A 23,432-nucleotide genomic window follows, 5' to 3' on the forward strand; every position below is an offset into this window, starting at 1 on the left:
GGGTTGATGACACGTTAGACAAACGGGTGGCACTGCACAGACGGAATGTTGCCATTTTATTCCATTCGGTTTTCTTCCTGTGTAACTGGAAGAGGAGCAATCGCCCACAGGCAACGTCGTTCTCTCTCTCTCGCCTGCCCTCCTCTCTTCCAGTCAGATGATGTGACGGTTTCCTAGGCCTTGTGCTGCGGTGTTCACATGGTCGCTGAAATGTCAGCAAGCGGTGTGATGATCGGGAGAAAGAGGAAGAAACCTGTCTGAGTCATATTAGTTGTACAGGAAAACCAGTAAGTCATATGGAGACTGGGGAGATATGGGTAGCCAGAGGTTAAGTAAGGCTTATTCACTTGGAGCCCTGGTCAACCAGATCAACAGTGAATCAGATCAAAGGCAAACACAGCAACTCAGGCTCACAGTCTTGGCCTCTCAAAACAACAGTCACCATGTCACACTTAGTAAGGAGAATAGATAAAGTAGTGTGGCTCGGTGAGTGTGTATTGGAATGGTAACATAAGCAGAGATCCTTTCTACTTTCATCAAATTGAGATTGATCATGCATATTTGTCACCCTGTTTCTTTGCCTGCACGTCAGTTCTCCTTTCCCCAGAGAAAAACTGTGCCCCTGGAAAAAGGAGTACTCAGTAAAGACCAACAACAGGAGACCTGGTAGGCCGCTGAGCTTAGGGATGACATTCTGACCCAGGGGACCAATCAAGCTCACTTCCCCTCTCTAAAAGAGAAGATGTAATTGGCCATAATGAGTTCACTCATAGGTTACCATAAACTGTCTACTTTATGGAGCCTGGGCTCAGGCTTGTTTGGCTCCCTCACAGAGATACAAACAAGTTATGTGTCAAAGCTAGTGACAGAAAGAAAGCCCTCCTTTGTTTTATGTATCAGCAATACAAACAATGCCTGCACAGACCTGAATTTGCATGCCCGTGTGTCTGCCACCTTGCCAATTTTTTTTTTTTTTTTTTACAGATTAGCATCGTGAGCAGGAGCTTTAGACCGTCCTGTTTGAAAGTTCTTTAGACAAGCCCACTGGAGGGGTCCGAGAATGCGCAAGCTACAACTGATTAACCGTAGGGACAGGACTTATGTTTTACCCTGCACTCCCCTGTAGCCTTTCGGTGAGGTCCCTGTTGCGTCAGCACTCCAAATAAACAATGCGTGTCCTCACCATCCTGCTCCCCAGCCTTTTGATAATGACTATTTCAGGGAAAGAATTTGTGCGTCGCATTGGGGTGCCAATTACCCAAGAAATTCTAAGGAATGTAAGCCTAATAGTAAGAGATAACGTCATCCATCTCAAGGATTGCGTCAATTGGTAGGCCTATTTACTGTAATTGCACTCGGCAAGAATAAATGGTTTCATTTTTTATAAATATAATATAGAACTGTATAAAGTTTATTTTCAAACTTTATACAGGCCTATACTTAAAATCAAATATTTAAAATCTCCAATAAAAGCCCCATGTGTATAAACCACAAACGACGACGAAAGCCGAATTGAGAACGTTGGTGAAAAGGTTAAAAGGTAGGTTAAATTACGAACCGTGCCGTACACAGACAACTGAAACCCGCCTGTTGAGCACGACAAAATAGCCCAAGATATAGCCTTAAGGTCATTCTTAGCGCATCACCCCAAAGTTACACAAAAACGGACTTTGTGCAAGAGGCGGGTAGGGATAGGCTGGCGAGAAACCTTGATACCAGAAAGCCTCCACTTTTATCAACGTATCGAGAAAGACAAACCAAATTGATGTTGCGCCCTCTCCATTTTCATGCGAAGGAAACGGCACCCTATCACAGAAGCAGACAGTACAGCAGAGACGCACAGCGCATCCGTTTGCCTCCCCATTGACGTCACTTTGGTATCACATGAACGAGTCAGGACCAATCCAAATTGCCCTATCGAAGTGCTTGGTTCCTTCATGAAGATAGGGGGAAAAGACAGAAAAAAGGAACCGTGTCGACGAGCTGTTAATGAACAAAAACCTACAAAGAATTTCACCGCCGACGGATTATAACCTGGACAGCGATTTTTACATGGTGATTGTTTTTGGATTATGCTATTCTGGAGAGTGGCAAAATGGATTTGGCAATGGCCCGAACATATTGAATAGCTCGTGTGTGGGGGGAGGAAAGACATTTCAGCGAGAATTGTGAGGAACGATAAGAAGACAATAACCCTGTGAAACCTCTCACCTTTTCTCGCCCAGAAAGCCCTCTGAAGTATTCTTTAATGGCTCTTCTGTCTGTCTCTCCTCCGTGTCTTTTTTTCACCCGCACCACTCATAAAACAATCGAGGTCGAGTCGCCGTAGCCTGCCATTAAGTCCTGATTCGACCGTTCTGGTCTTAGGATCTATTTTTTGGACCTATACCATACGGATCACCCTCCGTCGGTTGATACTGACGCTTAATATGGATTTTAACGGTAGCGGTGGAGGTAACGAGCTCCACAACAATCAGTTCTACCAGTCCGAGGAAAGCAAGCCTTTACTGGGAGAGATGTCTACGCCGCCACCACCAGAGGGTAATAATAATAAGCTGGGTGCCGGGCCATGTCGGAGAACCCTTCACTGCAGTAGCGGGATGCGTTATAAACTGCTTCAGGAAGGAGACATCCAGGTGTGCGTGATTAAACACCCTCGCACTTTCCTCAGCAAGATCCTCACGTCGAAATTTTTACGGAGATGGGAACCGCACCACCTCACCTTGACAGAGAGCAGTCTAGTCTCCGCAACGGTGAGTGTTCCTCTTCCAGCAACGGCAGATGATAAGAGATCCAACGATGGCCATGTTGTTACACATCAACTCTACAACTATTAAGCCAATTTGTATTTGTATCGACTGTATTGGTTGGCATATCTGCTGTATGGGCTTTGTCACTCACATGGGTTAACACTATCTGACGTAATTTGAATTGTACAGCAAAGATTCCATTGTTTCCCCCTCGTCTCTTCGAATTTGTATTCCATTTTGTCAGCTGATATGATGGCTACAGTGTTGCTTTGTGTTTGTTCTCTGTCCGCCACAATTACTTCTCCTAGGCCTACATGTCAGAACTGACGTTACTAGACTCACAGATTCAGACAGTTTGCGTTGCTGCGTGTGTGTGTAATAATTATCTTCTGTAAGGGCAATAGTAAATAAGTAGGCTATGCTAAGTATCCTACTATTTCTCTATGTTTATTGTATTATTTTTATCTACATGGTTGATCAGATAGAGAAACCTCAAACTTTGGAATGCTACATTGAGCTAATATTGTTGCAAAAAGTAACGTTACGTGTGAAGTAGGCCCGACATTCGACGGGATATCAATGTGTAGACCTTATCTCTGTTGTCCTTATCGTGCTTTTCATTTCAATGGATTTAGATGCGATTCTCTCGCATCAGCCCACTGGAAGACATTTTCTTTTTTGGTTAGATATGATATTGGATTGGACCTGCTGTGTAGGTAGGCTTCGCGCGATCTACTCATAATAGATATATTTTAGGCCTACCTTTAGGCCTATCAAGTCGATTTTTTTTAAGGTCATGTAGACTTTTCTCATGCAAAACAAAATGTGAATTGCTCTGCTGGGGTAGGTGTACAAACTGATGATGCCCAAATATAAGCCAATAAGATATTGTTTAATTCAGATAATGTGCACTACATGTCTCTAATACTATGATTAACTGGAGATGTATTTTGTTACATATATGCTCATGGTCACTTGTTGCCACATCATCCAAATAGGTTATCTAAACCATCCAAAATTACCTCCTAATCCACATGAAAGTATGGTGGCAGTCTTTTGAATGAGATGTCAATTTACTTTAGGTCCAACAGTTCCGATTTGTGTTATGTTCCAAGCTGACAATTAGCCAAAGTTGCACAGGAATCAAATCCCTGCATATCATACAGTGCAGATTGCTGACCCCCTGTATTATGTGAAGATCAAGAAGGGTCTAAATCACACCATGTGCTTGAGAACTTGGCAAGATGATCTAGTCGTGCTTGAATGGGATTGGGGCTTTGTTGGTTTGGGTGGGTGTGTTCTATCCTTTGGTATGGGACCTTTTTTCCTGTGTCCCTCGCTGCACTCTGCTGCCCATTGTTCCTGACAATGGCTACCTCATTCCACATGTTTTGATTGTTTTGATCACAATCTCCAAAAGAAAGTCACAGGAGATGGTGTATCCTAACACACTTGTTCCTCCTACACAAAAATCACATCACATTGACTTTGTGAATTAGTTAAATATTATTTATTTATGTATTTATTTTTTTACTTATTCATTAAATGTACACACTATAGGATGCTGAGTTGGTCCTCAGTAGTTTGTATGCATTTGTTCTATAATCTGTAAAAGCTCAAACCATAAACATGGGTATATCGACCAATATTTGATTTATCAGTGAGTATCATGTAATATTGTATAATGAGCAAATTATTTGGGCCAGGGGTTAAATATATGATTAATACAGTTAGTTTCTGCCTATGGCTCATATAATGGATGTTATCCTCATGTTGGCAGGGCCACAGTCTGGCTGTAGACAGAGGAAATATTACCTGTTTTTAGACAGACGTAGGTTGGACTGTTACCCTTATGTAAACAAAATCTATGGCTGATCCAGGTAGAAAAGGCTTCACCCAGCTCTAGTGACTAGCATAACATATTTAATTGTATAACACATCTTACAGCATATTATAACCTGAGTCACCAGAAAGGGTTGCCCATATTCAAAGGTCTTGAAGTACTTATGTGGATATGACAAACTTGCTAAATAACCTTCATCAATGGCATTTTAACCAGGGATCGGGAGATCCTAAAGAACGTTTTTTTTTTTTTTTTTAAGCAGAAAATCCAATCATCTGGAAATTAATTGTATCCATGGATTTGGGCCTCAAATCTTGTCACTAACATAGACGCCGCATACATAAGAAAAAACATCTTCTCCTCTTTCACATTTTTGGTGTAAGATGTTTCTAGGAGTCTAACATGTTAAAACATTTTGTCACTCACTTTTGTTTTCCGTTTTATTCTAATTTGTATCTTAATTTGTTTCTTAATGTGGGAGAGTTGAGGCCTGTGGACTATGGTCTGGGGCTTTGAGGAGGAGAGGTTAGGGTTGGGGGGGGGGCACACAAGTTGCAGCCAAGCGTGGCTAATGTTAATCGTTTTGCGATAGCTAAAGGGCTCTTCTGTCTGAAACACCAGTGGTTTGCTCAACACTTGTAGTGTCAGGACTTTTTTTTTAAGAGTGTCTGTCATGCATAGGTATCAAGATATTACATAGACTGGGGTATTTAGAAATCCAGAAGGTATGATTTTGAATGCTGTCAAATGCTCCTCTTTAAACGTATAGGCTGCCAACTTGGCTAACAAATTATTTGGTGGTAGAAAAGAAGTAATTAGCCTGTGGTTAATATAATTTGCAGTGATCAAGCCCAGTATCTTACATGTCTTACTATTAATAGGTTGGTTAACTATGTTTCCTATTCACCCTGTGGGGTGATTAAGATGATGTGTGTTCTGCGGCAACGAGGAAGTGGATAGGTGTTGAAAAAAACAAAGGCTGATCTTTTTATCTCCTCAACAAGGAGTCTCAACGCTTCCCTAGCGCTCAGCTTCCACCGTTTACTTTGCATGAGGGCTAATGCAGTTTTGCTCAAAAGCGAAAGCATTTTATTAGCCACATGATTTTGCACATCATCTCCGTTCATGCCACTATGTGTGTGCCACAGCAGTGTCATCATAGGCTACCTCCCGCAGTCTCTGAATGAAGTGCGCTTATTTAAGTTATTTAAGCACAGGAAGACTTGTCTAAGTAGGCTGATTGCATGTTAGACACACAGCATTGTAGGCTAGACAATCATGTCATGTTAGAATTCCATTACTAGCTGCTCAGTTTAAAAAAAGATTTTGTCATATTCCTAGTGAAGTATCAGGAAGGTTGGTTCGAAAAAATAGATACTGCCCAAGCCTAGCCATGCATAATATACACAAAGCACAGACAGACCAAATCCTCCTTGAAGAAGTCCATTAAGCATCTACCACAATGATTGGAAAAATTACAAATGGCTCAACTTACATCTTGTTCTTACAAACTTGCAAGGTTAAAATATTCAGAAAGTGTTTTAGGGTAGTTGATGAGTTTTTTTTCTCTCTCTCTCTCTCTCTCTCTCTCTCTAAAGTAGATAGGTTAACCTTAAAATTGTACATGTGTGCGTCGCTTCCTTCCTTCCTCCTTCTTTGTTTCTTTTTCTTGGTATTGTGGCTCACCAATCAATGACCCAGTTTTATTTGTACGTCCCCCTTACAGTTTTTAAAATCTGAGCACTGGTTGACCCTTCTACCCAGACAGCAGCCTGTTCTGAATGTTGTTTTTGGGTAAACATCGCTGGCATGGCTCCGAAGTGATCTCATTGAGTGATATGAAAAAGGTGACTCACTATTTCGCTCTAATCACCATAGTTTTGACGTGTGTACGTGTGTTTGTGTGTGTGTACCTGTGTACCTGTGTATGTGTGAGTGTTTGGGGAAGGGGTGGAGTGCATTTGCGTAGCAAGGAATCAGCACAAGTATTTCCTGATGCCCTCAATACAAACAGACATTAATTTTCCCCCCACCAGTATTGACAAAAGTAAACTAACTCATCCATGGTTGTGTATGCATATGGACTGCACACCAGTGACGATGAGGAATAATATTACATAATAGTATTTCTAGGGAACTATACTGTCCTTGGTAAGCCTAGGAATGGTTTGTTGACCAATTAACAGCTTAGACTTCCAGGCTGTTCTTGCATGATGGCCTGCTGTAGGCTGTCTATGGTCTCTGTGTCTTGATTGAGGCCCGCGATGCCCTGAAACAGAGAGACACAATGAGACAGAGGAGAGAACAAGCCAAAACCCCCTCTGAACCTCCCGGCAGACTTCCAAAAGTGCACTCCGATTGGGCCGTGGGATCTGCTTTTCTTTAGTGTGACATGCAGCAACGATTAGAAGATTTTCAAATTCTGGCCGGCAGCCAGTGGACCCATACACCCATTCAGTTTCTAATTGTCTAATTGTAATGTTTTACTTCTGATTAGTTTTTTGTTTATTTGTTTTCTTTGTGTAAGCCAGGTAGGTCAACACTGGTTCTGTGTCTGTATCATGGTATGGAGAAGGCTATGTAAGGTCCTGGGCCTGATGGCGATGACGATAAGAGTACAGTTTCACGGAACATCACCGTATGTGTCTCCTGGACTACAGTGGTTAAGTTTGTTGATAAAGCCGTGTGAGATGCATATGTGTAAATAACCTGTATTGAAGCCCTCTGCAGTGATGAGATCCCTCACAGCCTGTGAGTCCAGGCCAATAAAACCCAGAACTAGGTCACCCATAGAGGTGAGGCCCGAACTAGGTTCTGCCTGGTTAAGGAGCTGCTGGTGTTGGAGGAAGGGTGGAAGTGAGGGTGGGAGAGTTTAAAAATTATGCGCAATACAGAAAGTAAAAATAGACTTCTGTCACTCTCTACACAGGCTAGTGGCAGCAACCTGTCATTAGGAAGTGTGCCTGAGAAGGGTAGTTTCCTCGTTTTCAGTAGGAGCTGAAGTTGAAAGTCATCCAACATCGAGGCGATCTTGGTCTTGAAAATGGATCATTCTGTAAAGCCATTCTTACCAGGGATTGCACTGTATTTCGCTTCTTAGTTACTAGATCATTTAAAAGTTATGTAGACCCATCTAAACCAGTAAAGGATGTACAGTATAATGGTTTTTGGGCCCATTTTGGGGCATTTAACTGTCCACCGGAGCTTCTTGTATGTGTCTAAAGTGTGTGTTTGTGTCAGAGAGAGCAAGAGCACTTAGCTGAATTCAGAATAGCAGGGATGTGGGATCTGAACGTCACCTGTGGTGAGGCTCGTCTGAAGGGGTTTTCCCAGAGATGTGTAGCATATGTTTGCTCAGTCTTATTCGCATATGATGGACTTCCTACCTAGTCTTCAGGCAACATGTCTGTGTAGAGAAATTAACAGAGCATGACAAAAGCTTTTTTAAGGGTAGTACATGAATTAGTCAGCAAAGTGTGGAGTATTGTCTCTGGCTTATTTGGCCAACATCCTGCCTTTACTCCTGTGCTTTCACATTAGTTTGGGACCAACAATGTACTCCAGGCCAGCAGTGGCACTAAAGAGCTGCCGTTCTCCTGAGATGCATTGCATCATTGCAAAGCATCTAAAAGCTTAAGCTGGTGTTGTTTTGAGCTCTTCACATAATGATAACAGGTGCTGGTGCAGTGAAAAGAGCTGGAGAGTTGGACAGGTGAAAAATGAAGACTGTGAAAAGAAAGTACAGTGTTTGTGCAGTGTCTCCTCTAACTAGTACCTAACTCGCACTTACAGTAGTTACATTCCTGAACTCTTTAATTCCTTATATAAAAGTAGTATTTATTGTTACACTAGGTCTCTATTGTTGGTAGCTTGATTGTTTTTCCTTTTTACGTCACTTTGGATAAAAGTGTCTGCTTGATGACTAAATGCAATTGTAATGAGTCACCTGGAGAATTAGAAGAGGAACAATTTTTTTTAAGGATACGAGTGAACATGCAGGAGTATAGATGGACAGAGGGATGGAGTGACTGTCAGATGGACAGAGAGATGGAGTGACTGTCAGATGGACAGAGGGATGGAGTGACTGTCAGATGGACAGAGGGATGGAGTGACTGTCAGATGGACAGAGGGATGGAGTGACCGAAGAGGCTTGGACTGCAAGAGGCCTCTTGTGGAATCATCAAACTGAAGGATTTACAGCCAGGAAGTTGTTTGACCGCTGCATCATCTGACAAAGTATGGAATGGTTTGTTGCATGCATTTCTCACTTGCGTTTGTTGCTGCATGGTTAGTTTGCTAATACAGGCCTTTGCTGAAAACAGTCCCCTGGGTCACAGTGGGCAGAGCATTGCATTAGCAGAGCCAAGGCAAACACTTCAGTTCCTTAAGTGTGTAAATCTATGTACTGTACTGATGATTGGATGTGGTCAGTGTCAAAGTATACATTGGGTAAAAAGTGGTAAAATAGATGGCTTTTAAAGGCATTTATGGCGCATTTATGATTCTATTTCCTACCACAGTATCTAATAGAGTTGGGGGGGGGGGGGGGGGGGGGGGGGGCGGGTTGATACAGAGTAATACAGCTTTGTTTTTTCGACAGAATCTAATCCCAATATTTGCTGTATCGTACAATTTTGAGGAAACCAAATAATATCATATCATGGTCCAAATATTTTGATGCCATCATATCGTCCCATCTGTAGCAATTACCACCTCCAGTGACTAGTTGTGGTATTGGTTGGTGATCTCAACATACAACATTTGAAGATAGGAACAAAGCTTCTGTGTTGCGTGTCACTGTGTTTGACAGCAGCTTGCTAAAGGACGGCTCCCCTCGTGTTTGACTAAATATCAATATTTGTGAACCACATAAAGACTTTAGGAAGCCTAAAACGTTCTCTTACATAAGGGTAATACATGAACTGGTCATGAAAGTGTGGAGTATTTGTTAGCATGTGTTTGCTCAGTCTTAAGGCCGAAATATACTTCTACTACTCCGTAACTCCATTGTCACACAGTTGCCTCAAAGGACTCGTTTTCATTTATGGCTCTCCGACGGTTGTGGGTGTTTGAAAGCAATTTTTAAAAAAACATGGCGGCAGACCAAACTCCGTACATGGTCGTATTTGTACATACAAGTTGTTTGTTTGACGTTTTTTTGCTTAGATTTTGTAGAAATTACCGAGAAATAGATAGTATTATAAAAGTGCAATTTGCGAAGTTTCTCAGCAAGGTCTCTAATGTTGGCATATTACTACCCACAAGGAAAACAGCGATGTATTGATGGATTGACAAAAAGACGGATAGTTAAAAAAAAATTGGGAGGAGCACGTCAGGCCACGGAGAGGTGCTTGGAGAGGGTTTGCCACGACGGAGAGGGCTTTCAGTGTCTCCGTAAACGGACAAATCATAAAGTACGCTTTATTCGCATATGATGGACGTCCTACCCAGTCTCCAAGCAACAGGTTATATAGAGAAATGGACAGAGCATGACAAAAAAAGGTTCTTTAGAGGTAGTACATGAATTAGTCATGAAAGTGTGGAGTATTGTCTGTTGCTTATTTGGCCGACATCATGACTTTACTGCTGTGTTTTCACATTAGTTTGGGACCAACAATGTACTCAAGGCCAGCAGTGTTACTAAAGAGCAGCCGTTCTTCTGGGATGCATTACATCATTGCAAAGTTTTTCTAAACAAGTACTGCTTTGAACACTTGTTGTTGACTTGGTGCTAACTCTAGTCATGTGTTTTACAGTATTATACCTAAAATGCGGTCAGGAAAGTCACTCATGTTGTTGATCATCATCCCACACCTGGTGACCTAGTCAGTTGATCAGAAAAACTATTTGTCTGAGTTTGAATGCGGTTAGAAGATGGCCTATACACATGCTACCCTGGTGACCTGTGGCTATATGTGAGCTGTTGCAATGAAACACACACACACACACACACACACACACAAAGTGAGAGAGAGAGCACATAATCATATGCACACAGCCACAATCATATTCACACACAGAGACAGAGGACGCAGCCACACAAACACAGACGTATCCATATGCACCCACACACCCTGAGGTCATTCAGCTGACTGCATGACACTGAGGTCAAAATGAAGTTCCTCACAGCTCATCATATGTCAGCTTCTAGGAATTTCTGCTAAGCCAAAGAGGCGGAGAATCCTTCCCAGACCTCAGAGCTCTGCTGTCGGTCAGGTGTGAGGGCGTACCGAGACGTGGGGTAGACTAGAGCTAGGTTTGGAACATCCATTCACATTCATCCCTCTGGGCAGGCATTCTTAAAATTTAAGTTGATCAAAATGAATTTGACTAGCCCAAATAAAAAGATATTTTTTCATATGGAAAGGTGAATAAGTTTGAGAAAGCGATAAAAAAAGTGTACTTAATAAGCCAGACTGAAACAATCATCATGAATATCATTATAGGTCTATCTGTCTTGTTATCCAGTCAGCCTGTTGATGCAGCTGCAGTTAATGTGTCATAAAAAATCTGTGGATTGTGAGTGCAGTTTTTCTGTGAATGGGAATGACATCCACTTCATGTCCCCATGACTCGGGGAAAACGGGTTTGACTGGTGACGGACTGAATGGACGATCTTCTCTGATTGCTCATGTTATGTTGGCTGCCGGAAAAAGGTGTTTGTGTTCTTGTACAAAATCCAAACGCTCTGCTTTTGTTGGAAGTACGAAACAGATGTTGTTTATGTGTTTCATGTTAAATATTATCTTTCGTCATATTTAATTATATATGTCACAGTCTACAAATTAGCCAGAGCTTGAAAAGAAATATCTGTGTGGTTATTTATATCGGATTATAATTTCAGTTGGACAGAGACATGCACAGTTACCATTTTGATATTCTTATGACAGACACTCAGTGTTACCTTGCTTATTTGCAAGCTTCGCTGCTACTTGGACAGAGACCTCACTGAAGCCTTTACTGCCTAAAAGACTGCCCCCACAAATCTTTCTTACAAGAATATAAACCACACCGAAGGTTTCTTGAAATGTCTTGCCCCTGACATCCACTGATGTCTTTGACAGCGTGTCACACGATCGAAGTCGTCTCAAATGTGATTTATATTTATTCCTTGTTAACAAAGATATGATCTGTTTTGGGGGTCCTACACATGGTATGTCATGACTCTACTAGTCTTTAGTCTTTGTCTACTGGGAAAGCTAATATGGATACCATTCATTTTAGCTGACTAGCTTGACGGCATATTGAAGCCTTTGGGTGCCCTTTCAGCACCCGTTCTTCCTTTGGCCTCTCTTTCATGTTTGTATCCCGGTCTTTCTTTTGTCCAAAGCGCTTGTGCCTAGTTGCAGATGTCTGCAACTGCAGTACTCGGCACTATAGCATGTACGTGCAAGCTTGAGATGTTGCCATGGTTACTAGCCATGGTAAGAAGCACTGGGATCCTGCCAATCTTTTGTCCTGAGGGTTGTAAAATATGAGTTGCATCTTGAAATGTAAGCACCTAAACTGTTAAGATGTGGATAGAAAATTAAGTGTTGTAATTTGATTCTCATACCCGACAAAAAAAATCAGTAATGATATTGTGTGTTTTTTTTATACTAGAGTTGTTACACTTCTAGTTGATGGCAGTGGTGTAGTCATGAAATTAAAAGGAAGAGGAAGGTTTTGAAGAGGAAGTTTGCTTTCACACGTCCGTAAGATACTTATTGTAGGCATTTAAGAATCCGGGAAACAGAAGTTCTGTGGATCCCCTAAAAATCGCTATTGGTTTGCTGCCCCCCTTCAAAACTTTACCCCCCCTTTCTCTCTTTTACTCACTCTTTCACACACTTCACCTAAAAAAACTAAATTTGGCTATAAAAATATAGCTCTGCCTTAAAGGTGTTTTGCCAGCTCAGAATGAGCTGTACATATTTCCATAGGGGGTGGCTCTTCTAAAGAGTCTGCCCTGTTGTGCCGCCATGTTTCTTCAGTAGCATAGGATGGGCAAACCAAAACTGTAGAGGCCTTCCACATTTTTTATGGCTCTGGATGGATAGTGCAGCTTCTCAAGGTTGAAAAGGGAGAGGTCTTCAGTTGGTTGCAATCTGAAGCTTCACCACTATATGCCACTAAATCCTACACACTGTTTCTTTAAGCTAAACATCAATCTTTTGATTGTTTCAAAAACTGTGAAACAAAAATACTTGCTTGCATGTGTGTGTCTGTCTGTGTGTGTGTGTTTTGTGTGTAGCCATAAAATGAATTATTTAAAATAATGTGGGTCCAATTCTGCTGTGGTTTTCCCCTCTTCATCAAGTTTCTTTGAAGTCGCTGATGAACATGTAGTTTAGTTTCGTCATAAAGCCCTTGACGTAGTAGGTGTTTATTAATACACAAGGCAGCCTTTCACCATGCGGTCATTTCGAAGATCTGAGAATCGGCTCTTAGAACCAGGTGACTCAGCCAAGACTGCACCCACCACTCCAGGGGGGTTGCGCTGCCACTGAACTGATGGAACCAGGGCAGCCAGTACCCAACGCTGGGCCTGGGCCTCTGGCCACATTCTAGACACTCGTGGAAACAGTTTGACTGATAAGAGACAGAGTAAGCCAGGCACTTTGCTCTCTTTGTGTTTACACACACACACACACACATGCATACGTACATACATAAAAAAAATAAAAATGCGCACACACACACGCATACAAACACATACACACATACAAACACATACACACATACAAACACATATACACATACACACACACAGAGCTTATCCTTTTGGAATGGAGCGACCGTTTGTGTGACGGGGACTCTATCCTTGCTGTAACCAATGAAGGGGGGGGGGGGGGGTGCTGATTTGTTATAGTTTAGTATTGTTTATGCTTTGGTTTTGTATTGCATCATATCAAATGTCAAGTGTTGTGTCTTTTATTAGTTATCAGTGTGGTGACTGCGTGGGGGCCCGTATTGGAAGGCTACCAGGATAATACTATCTGTTGTTTTTGAAGCTGACTATATGGTCATAAGTCCTTCTAAAGTCAGACCTACAACTCTTAGTTAAAACTTTTTTCTAACAACGTTTGCCATGGAAACATGATTTGCCATGAGATCCTGAAAGCTTGTGGTAGAATTATTGTGGTACAAGTATGGTGGGAGGATGGTAGCATGAGGCCTCCAATCCTTCCTGCCCTCCTTTGATAGCTGACACTGTGTATTGTTTGAGGTGAGCTACAGAAAATGGAGACAGTGAATGGAAAGAGTATGGAAAGATTGAGAGAGTATAAAGAGTGAATGAGAGAGATAATTGGGGAGAAACAGATGGATGAACAAAGAATAGAGAACAGAGGGGGAAACGGAAAGAGATGGACAAATGCAGAGAATGGAGGGCGGAAGTGAGACCAGTTGAAAGGCTCTGGATAGAACAAGAGATGGCCCTCTGTGTTGTGCGGACCATGTTATCAATAGTTTGGAGTTTACGCCTCCCTGTGTGCATGTCCATGCGTGCGTGGATATGAGTAGGAGGGTTGCTTTGAGATTGCGTGCATTTCTGATAAAGGTGTGTGTGTGTGTGTGTGTGTGTGTGTGTGTGCACGTGCGTGCGTCTTGCCTGATAAGAAACTCTGATTCTGAGCAAAGGGTATTAGGCCCTGTTTGCAAGTGTTTGCTGAAAGTGCAGACTAGTGGTTGCAGAAGCTGTGGCACCAGCATGTGGAGATGATGGAGGAGTAGCTCCAGTGTCAGGATGATGCCCCTGACATGGAGTCCTATCAAAACTGCAGGCTGCCTTGTTCGTTTATTGATGGGTCATTGGCATCCATTCATATTGCAGACGATAAGCACCTTGTTTCTGTACTGGCCAGTGGATGCAGATGTGTTACACACACACACACACACACACACACCCCCCTCCCTCCAGCTCAAACTGTCTGGATTGCCTTGGAAACAACATGTCTATTTCATCTCTTTTGTTTCCATGGCAACCCAGCAATGCGAAGGGAGTGCTTTTCAGCTCCTCCTTAAGAAAGAATGGCATCGCGGATGAAGGAAAGGGAAAAAGATTGAGAACAACAGAATGAAAAGGCCAAAAAAGAACAAGAATGAGTGACGAAGAGAGTGTGTGTGTTTGACGGACTGGCTTCTTGGAGATATTGATGGAAGCAGTATTCTCTCCATAGCAAGCTGCTCTGCAAGATATAGTATCTATGACAACCTGATCACACAATTGTTCGCTTGATCTTGCTCTTGTCGTCCCGTATTTACTTACCCGCTCATTTTCCGGAGCGCGATTACATTGTGTGTGTGTGTGTGTGTGTGTGTGTGTGTGTGTGTGTGTGTGTGTGTGTGTGTGTGTGTGTGTGTGTGTGTGTGTGTGTGTGTGTGTGTGTGTGTGTGTGTGTGTGTGTGTGTGTGTGTGTGTGTGTGGTCATATTATTCCTGGTGTCGGCACGTGTCTTGGCACCTGTGTTTGTGATGATCTTTGCACGTGTCTGGATGTTTTTGTATACCTCAGTGCTTGAGGATTTCCGGATGGTTCTGTATGCATGTAGTGTGCAATTGTGTGTTATTGTGTTCTTCTGCATATTACTTGGTTGAGAATGTGCAAGTTTATGCATGTGACTGCCTGCCTGCCTGCCTGCAGATATGTGTCTGTGTGTGCCCTTGAAACAGAGTAGGGGAGAGCCTGGTAAGCAGCCATAGGGGAAGCCACAGTAGCCGTGGCATTGCCACCGGTGATTAGTCATAGCAGTAGTGGCAGAATGAGTAACAGCGGTAAGTAGTTGTTCAGTGGAAGGAGGTGGGGAGCCATATCTGTCTAAGGAGTAACAAGGGAACACCCTCTTTCTGAGTGGTGTGTTGTATTTAGAGGATGGAGCAACCATTTTATACCACCTGACCAGAAACGGCAGTCCAGAGAACGGTGGGAAAATGAGTGTGTCAGTCAAGCTCTCCTACCCTTCACCCTTCATCTCTCTGTCTCTGTCTCTGTCTCTGTCTCTGTCTCTGTCTCTGTCTCTGTCTCTGTCTCTGTCTCTGTCTCTGTCTGTCTCTGTCTCCCCCCCCCCTCTCTCTCTTTCCCATATGGTGCATTATTAGTGATGCTGAGGAGAGTAGACTGCCAAATACACCCTCTTGATAAATGTCTAAATATTAGTATTGAAAGCTCACTACAGATGGCAACAGAACAATATTATCTGCAGTGTATTTGCCTCCCAGTATGTACACTGAGTGGTTATGTAATGAAATATGAAAGGACTGATGTTTTGGCAATATGATTTATTTGACATTTTTATCATTTGTATGTTGAAGAGAGGTATTGCAGAGGTGTGTGTGTGTGTGTGTGTGTGTGTGTGTGTGTGTGTGTGTGTGTGTGTGTGTGTGTGTGTGTGTGTGTGTGTGTGTGTGTGTGTGTGTGTGTGTGTGTGTGTGTGTGTGTGTGTGTTTCAAGAACAGCAATAGGTGGAGAGGCCAAATAAGGATAGGCACCCTTTGGGTGCGTGTGTGAGGGCGCGCATGTGCCACGATTGTATATTGACAGTGTATGCTAACTGTGTTTGTAGTGTGTGAAGAGTGTGTGTGTTTTATGGGAGATGTTGACAGCAGGACTATGTTATGAGTGATATCTGATCTTGCCTGCCACTGACAACTCCCATCATGCCAATGGGTCATATTTGTATACAAATGAATTTCAGCAATGAGACTAATAAAAGAAAATTCGGATCCAGCGCTAAAGCAAATAATTCTGGTTGATGTGGTTAGCCTTAGCTTCAGTAGCCATCTGTAGCATCGTCACCTTAATCCCAGTACAAGATGCTACGCCCACCTCATGCCCTTATTCACATTATTATCTCTGTGCTTGCTGATGTGATTGGGGGGACTTAATTTGCAGTTCAGCATTTGCAGTATTCAAGTATATCACTCTTTACATGCCAACAAGCCCAACTCAGATACCACCGACAACACGAAACGATACAATGGAATTGTAGACATTTTTAAGAACACGAGTTGACATGAGATTATGGTTGCAGGTTTAAGACAATGTTTTACTTATCTATATTCTATAGTCGTTTCTTGTTTAATAATTAAGTTAAGCTCCAAAGTGGTGCATCCTAAATTTGGTGTCTTCAAACTGAAAATGCTACAGTGACATACGCCACTAAAGAGTTCTATAGAAATGGTGGATGGCCTGGAATGACCTTTCGCTCTCCCTTTGACAGCCCACCGGGTACATGGAGTCAGCGCTCTCCTACAGCTCCATAGAGGACGTGCAGCTCCTGTCCTGGGAGAACGCGCCCAAATACTGCGTCCAGCTCAGCTTCCCCGGAGGAACCGTCCTGCTGCAGGTATGCTACACTTCCATGCAGGTGCCACTTCCTGGTCCTTACCCAACCTCTGTTATGTACTATCTTTACTATCTATCTTTTGCACTCTTTCTCCGCTCTCTCTCCTCACCTGTCTGTCTCGCTCTCCTCCTCACCTCTCTCTCTCTCTCTCTCTCTCTCCTCACCTGTCTGTCTCTCTCTCTCCTTTCTCTCTCTCTCTCTCTCCTCACCTGTCTGTCTGACTGTCTCTCTCTCTCTCACACGCAGGCGGCGAACAGCTACCTGCGGGATCAGTGGTTTCACTCTCTTCAGTGGAAGGTAAGCTCACAGGGTTACCACACTGAAGTATTAATAAGGGCCTTGATGTGTGTGTGTGTGTGTGTGTGTGTGTGTGTGTGTGTGTGTGTGTGTCTTTCTGGCTGTGAGAAAATGTCCGCTTGTGAGAAAATTGGTTTGTGGTTCCATCTCAGGTTCCTGTGAACAAGCTTAAAGAAGGTCTGTTGCAGGCTTTCACACAGAGCTTTAGCCTCTGGCCTAGAGCTGCTCCCTCTCTGAACACCTGGCTTTGAGAAGAGCCTCATTGTTAGGGCTCTGTCTAGACTGAGTGCATGCTTGACCCTACCGTGGGCAGCCAGGCTCTTGAGCGTTTCATCAGCAGAGGCAGAACATCAGCCAGTCTAAACTGCCTAGAGGGCCGTCCGCACTGCCAACGATAACTAACCACAACTGAAACTGTAACAGTACGAGCGTCCACACTGACCAACAGTAAGATAGGCCAGTCTGAGAAATATCATTCATGTTTTAATGTGATGTCTGGAAGATTCGAATGGAGTCTGATTGGCTGTCAGTGTTTCTGTCATTCACACAATCACTCTGAAAGTGATGCCCAGCGATATCGTTCCTCACGTCTCATGAGCTGGAGAGATATTTAAAACCAAAGTTTTCACAGTTATCGTTGTTGTAATCATTGGCACTGTAAACAGGCTGTAACGTCTACCCCCACCTTCTCCTCCTCCTCCTCCTCCTTCCTGCTCTGACCCACACGCTCTCTCCCTCCAGAAAAAGATCTACAAGTACCGTAAGGTCCTGAGCAACCCCAGCCGGTGGGAGGTGGTGCTGAAGGAGATCCGGGCGCTGGTGGACATGGCCCTCACCTCCCCGCTGCAGGACGAGTCCATCCACCAGGCGCCCCTGCACATCATCTCCACCCTGCTGGCTGAGGTAGGGGCGGGGATGGGAGAGTGCGGAAGAAAGCTGCATTGTGTTGTTACATACTTGGTACATTTTAATTTAGGCATTTAGCAGACGCTTATCCAAAGCGACGTACAAAGGATAAAACAATCAAACAAAGGAGAAAACAATGAATAAATGATAATTTAATAGATTAATGCTTTGGAAAAACAAAATGAATGCAGAAATTTGTCATGCTTTTGAAAATGTAAAAGGCACGAAGAAGGGAGGAAGAGGGTGGAAGAGAGACTTATTGGTTATCTTGGGTACTTTTAGCAATTATTAATATTGGTAGTAGTATTCATTCTATATAGTCTGTATTGTTGTACCCTTTGGATTTGATTGATGCCAATACGAAGGAATGTGTTATTAAAGCTAACTTGAATCTCAGTTGGAGAGCGGGCAGATGAAAGAGGGACAGAGAGAGGGCGCCGGAGAGAAATATGGGTGTTCTGAGTTTCTATTGAGGAAACATATGGTGCAAGGCGAGAGGGAGCGAGAGAAAGAGATGCACTCCGAGGAAGGGAACGAAAGACCAGTGGCAGCGAGAGGCCTTGGCTACGGGTCGACATGGCCTTCGTATTTACACATTGTCGCTTTCCTAGCTGAGGGATGGCGTCAAAGGCAGAAGGACTGGCGCTGATAAAAGATTTTGAAAGACCAAAGAATGTGAAAGGAGGAGAGTGGGGGGGTATTAGAGGTAAAGGATGCAATATTAAGGGACTTATTGGGAAGAAAGTAGTGTGGGAGCTAGGAATGTGGGAGTTCTAGAATTTTGACAGGATTTTTTTTAAATGACTATTGACTATTGAGCAGAAATGGACAGGATTTGCATTAGATCAAGGACCAAAAACGGGCATCTAGACGGGCATGTCGGGCATCTAGACGCGCCTGCTGATCCCTCGTGTCTGTTCTCTTGTCTCTGTCCCATCCTCAGAACACCAACCTCAGCGCTCAGGACCATGAGAACATCATAGTGGTGAGTGAGTCAGGCATGACTCATAACTCCAATGATGTGTGCGTTTATGCCACATACACAGGAAGTTAAATGAGTGGGTGTTAAATGTTTGGGAAACACTGGATTGTGGTGTTTTGCACTAACATACTTTTTGTAGCCTTTGGATGTGTTTAGTTAAATATGTCAGTGCTATATGGGTAAGAGAGTCTGTGTGTGTGTGTGTGTGTTTGTCTTCAGGCCATAGCTCCCCTCCTGGAGAACAACCATCCACCACCCGACCTGTGTGAATTCTTTTGCAAGGTAACACGCACTCATTCACACACAATCACAGTTATTCACTCACAGTAGACGTCAGAGGGTTCTGTGGATTTTTTTCTCAGTTGACGCTAAAAATAACTTGCTGTGCGTGTGTCTGTTTGTGTTCTTCCCAGCACTGTCGTGAGCGCCCTCGGTCAATGGTGGTAATTGAAGTGTTCACACCTGTGGTTCAGAGGATCCTTAAACACAATATGGTGAGTTTTTGTGTGCATTTTACTAATGTGGACACGAATATCTATCTATTTCAATCTTCTAAAAGTCTTGTGAATGTTTGATTTTGGCCTATTCTAGCTGTTAACACCCTCACTTTCTCCCTCCCTCCCCTCCTTCTCTGTCCAATTTTCCTCCTTCTCTCTCTCTCTCTCTCTCTCTCTCTCTCTCTCTCTCTCTCTCTCTCTTTCTCCCCCCCCCCCCCCCCCAGGACTTTGGGAAGTGCCCCAGATTGCGGCTCTTCACGCAGGAGTACATCCTGGCACTAAACGAGCTTAATGCAGGGATGGAGGTGGTGAAGAAGTTCATCCACAGGTCAGTGAACGCCTCCCACAGCATCAGCCACCACGCTCTCCTGGGGTGCATTTCCACAAAGCATCAGCTACCCTTCTCCCCCTCTCTGTACAGCCATCACTATTGAATTTACTATCGCCTATTATTTTGAACGCTCTCTGCCATAGTTACCATGGTGGCATTGTGCAGCAATAGGAAAAACTCAATTCAACTCGACTGAGCTCAAAGTCAATTGATCATTTAAGTAAGCAGTATATGAACATCTATGTGTTCTGAGAAATGACGTTCTGGAAAAACTGTTGTTGTGAAACCTGTAAGTCATCACCAGTGGTCATTTGTCATAGATGATAGTGCGTATTTGATTAAAATTGAGCAATTATTTTGAAACGCTTACTCAATGCCTGCAAATCAGTCTGTGTCACTAGGGATCAGAGTCAAAGCAGGAAAAGCACTAAGGCCACCAAGGGATCATGGAGTTTCAACATCATGGATTGTGTCTAAAACACTGTTTGTGTGTGTGTGCGTGTGTGTGTGTGTACACTGGTTTGTGTCTGTGTGTGTGTCTTGCAGCATGCATGGACCTACAGGGCAGTGCCCGCACCCCCGCGTTCTGCCCAACCTGGTGGCTGTGTGTCTGGCAGCCATTTACTCCTGCTATGAGGAGTTCATCAACAGGTGAGCAATACTGTACTCACCATAAATAAAGTGCAGAGAGTATAATGAAAACTTCAGTTCCCACTAACCCTATGCGTTGCGGTATAGGAAGTAGATGAACTCATAGGGCCTCTGGGTTTAATGTCTGATTATTCCTGAACCACATGACAATCATTAATCATAATAAAAAAGATATAAAAAAAAGGTTATGTGATCATGTGCTGACAAGTGCACATACCAAGAAGCTGCAATAGTAGATGAGCGGTATCTATTTCAATAAGTGTTATTAAGGACCCTAGCAAAGGAAGAAGTTCTTGACTGCGCAGAACAAGTTTAGTCTAGCCTCCAGTTTAGTCTCTTCTCATTCTGTGGACCCCAGAAAGGCCTGTTACAGGGCCTCAGAATGCTGTCAACCACACCTCAGACCCCTCAACACCTCCGACACCACCCCTCAGGCTCCAGGAAACCCCACCCTGCTCCCCACAGTACTCACCCCTGCCCCCCGCCCCCCACTCACGTCACCACCTAGCCCTCAGGATCTTCCGCCACCTCAACCCCACCCTACGGACTGGTGCCAATTCTGCTCCCCTCTGCTTGGGTGTACATTGCGTCAGGGCTGTAATTGGCAACTTCTGGGTTTTGGGGAGTTGCTTGAGGTGTGTGCTGAGCAGGAACAGAGCGCCTCACAGAGTGCAGGGCTGAGCGGGGGAGTGTGTTTGTCATCCGCCTGGGCCCCTGGGGGGTCTCTGCCACCCCGCTGCGGAGGGAGGCTTCATTTCACAGTTTCCATTCTACTTTCCATCACCTCTGACCCAGGGGATCTGTCTCCCTCTGCCTTCTTCTCTCTCTCTCTCTCTCTCTCTCTGTCTCTCTCTCTCTGTCTCTCTCTCTCTCTCTCTCTCTCTCTCTCTACTGTATGTCTCTGTCCCTCCCTCCCTATCTTTGTCTCTCTCTCACTCTTCCTTCCTTCCTTCCTATCTCCCTCTATCTTTCCTTCTCTGTCCTTTCCTTCTCTGTCCCCCTCCACTATCTCTCTCTATCTATCTATCTATCTCTCTCTCTCTACCGCACACTCTCTCTCCCTCCTTCCACTCTCCCTCCCTCTCTGTTGGTGTCTCCTTCATTTCCCATATCCTGCAGTGCTCTCTTTCTCTCCAGTGCTTTCTCTGAGGTGATCTAATTGGCCTGCATTAGTGTTATTAGTCATCTTCTTTCAGGTGCAACTGAGACCTGTAATAATGATTATAATGATCACGATGTTTATAAAAGAGTCCTCACCCCCACCCACTCTCTCCAGCCGGGACAACTCCCCCAGCCTGAAGGAGATCCGAAACGGCTGCCAACCCAATAGCGAGCGCAAGCCCCCCATGCCCCTGCGCCTACTGCGACAGGAGCCCCCCACACCCCCGCCAGGCGCCCTTCTGCCGCCAGCCCCCACGCTCTCGCCCCCGCCGCCCCCCCTGACCCTGCCGCCACTGCAGCCGCCGCCCATCGTGAACTCCAGTGAGGTGCTGGTGGAGCTGGAGCGCAGCAACAACGTGGCCAACGCGGCCCTCCGCAGGGGCCCGGCCGGCGGAGACAGCGAGCCCAACCTCATCGACTGCCTGATGGTCAGCCCCGCGCTCAGTGCTCTGGCCATCCAGCTGCCAGCACAGGCGGACCGCACGCTTGGCTGCTTCGCCCTCATCCTCAAGATGCTGTGAGTCTCTCCGCCCCCTACCAATGTTTGGTTATCTGTCTGTGTCTTTCTGTCTGTCCCGCTGTCTGTGTACAGCTGTCTGAGTGTGGTTTTGTGTACCTTTCCCGTGTTTGTGTGTGTTTTCATACATGTGTTTGTATACCTCTTGTTGTCTGTCTGACTCTTAACTTGAAGATGTCTGTCAGACAGTCTGTAGGTTTGACTCTTGTATCTTTCCCTTACTTGAGTTTAGTCAAAATCTTTACAGGAAAGTCCCCCGGGCCGCTATTTCGGGCAAACAATATCAGGCTCCTTTCTAAATTAATGGGGAGAGATCAGGCTCCTATCTAAATGAATTGGGAGAGATCAGGCTTATATCTAAATGAATGGGGAGAGATCAGGCTCCTATCTAAATTAATTGGGAGAGATCAGGCTCCTATCTAAATGAATGGGGAGAGATCAGGCTCCTATCTAAATGAATGGGGAGAGATCAGGCTCCTTGGCAGCTTGTTTGAGTGTGGCCTCATTTATGGAATATTTGGGAGCGTCACAAGGCTGTATCTTGCCTCTACTGAAACCCTGAGTCTGCCTGATAGTTCTGACCTCAACGTTGTCATTTCTGAGTAAGTTCCTCTTGCACAAGCAGTAGTCTGTGGTTGTGTGAAAGCCTGTCTGTCTGTCGGTCTCTGCCTGTAAGTCTCTTTCTGTCACTTGCTCACCCACTCACTCACTAAGAGTCTGTTTTTTCTTCCTTAGGTCTGACTACGATGACTGGAGACCAGCCCTGGCTAGTCTGCTGCAGCCCATCCCCTTCCCCAAAGAGTGAGTAGATACCAGTCCTTCCCTCCCTCCTTCCCTCTTTCTCTTCCATTACATCTGTCCTATTTTTACAGCAATTATTCATCTTCGTTTTTATCTAGAATTTTCTCGTCATAGCTTGCTCTCTGTCACTTCCCCTCTCTCTACCTTGCCACTGCCCTATTTTTACTGCCTTCATTTTAGCATCTACCACTCTCTTCCAGTCGCCTTCTGTGTCTTTTTCTCTCTCTCTTTCTCTCTCTCTCTTCCCTACCTTTTCTTTCTGTTCCTTTCTTCATCCCTTTCACAATTATGTACTTCTCCCTTCCTGTGTTGTCTTGCTGGTCAAGGGAATGAATATCATTTTAGCTGCAGACCAAAAGCATTTCTTACG

At 44.2% G+C, this 23,432-nt stretch overlaps 1 protein-coding gene across 1 annotated transcript in view; it reads left to right on the plus strand.

The window, feature by feature from the left end:
• The first annotated feature begins 2,000 nt into the window (after nucleotides 1-2,000).
• The window catches only part of cmip (c-Maf inducing protein), a 27,495-nt gene continuing 6,063 nt past the window's right edge, over nucleotides 2,001-23,432 (plus strand). Inside the window, exons 1-11 of the mRNA XM_080842681.1 lie at nucleotides 2,001-2,753; nucleotides 16,794-16,919; nucleotides 17,166-17,216; nucleotides 17,958-18,119; nucleotides 19,066-19,107; nucleotides 19,324-19,386; nucleotides 19,518-19,598; nucleotides 19,826-19,929; nucleotides 20,479-20,583; nucleotides 21,860-22,261; nucleotides 22,997-23,062. Of these exons, the coding sequence (XP_080698807.1) occupies nucleotides 2,430-2,753; nucleotides 16,794-16,919; nucleotides 17,166-17,216; nucleotides 17,958-18,119; nucleotides 19,066-19,107; nucleotides 19,324-19,386; nucleotides 19,518-19,598; nucleotides 19,826-19,929; nucleotides 20,479-20,583; nucleotides 21,860-22,261; nucleotides 22,997-23,062 (1,526 nt within the window). The 5' untranslated portion in view covers nucleotides 2,001-2,429. The remainder of the gene's footprint in view (nucleotides 2,754-16,793; nucleotides 16,920-17,165; nucleotides 17,217-17,957; nucleotides 18,120-19,065; nucleotides 19,108-19,323; nucleotides 19,387-19,517; nucleotides 19,599-19,825; nucleotides 19,930-20,478; nucleotides 20,584-21,859; nucleotides 22,262-22,996; nucleotides 23,063-23,432) is intronic.

The sequence above is a fragment of the Sprattus sprattus genome (assembly GCF_963457725.1).
Source record: "Sprattus sprattus genome assembly, chromosome: 7".
Taxonomy (NCBI): Eukaryota; Metazoa; Chordata; class Actinopteri; order Clupeiformes; family Clupeidae; genus Sprattus; species Sprattus sprattus.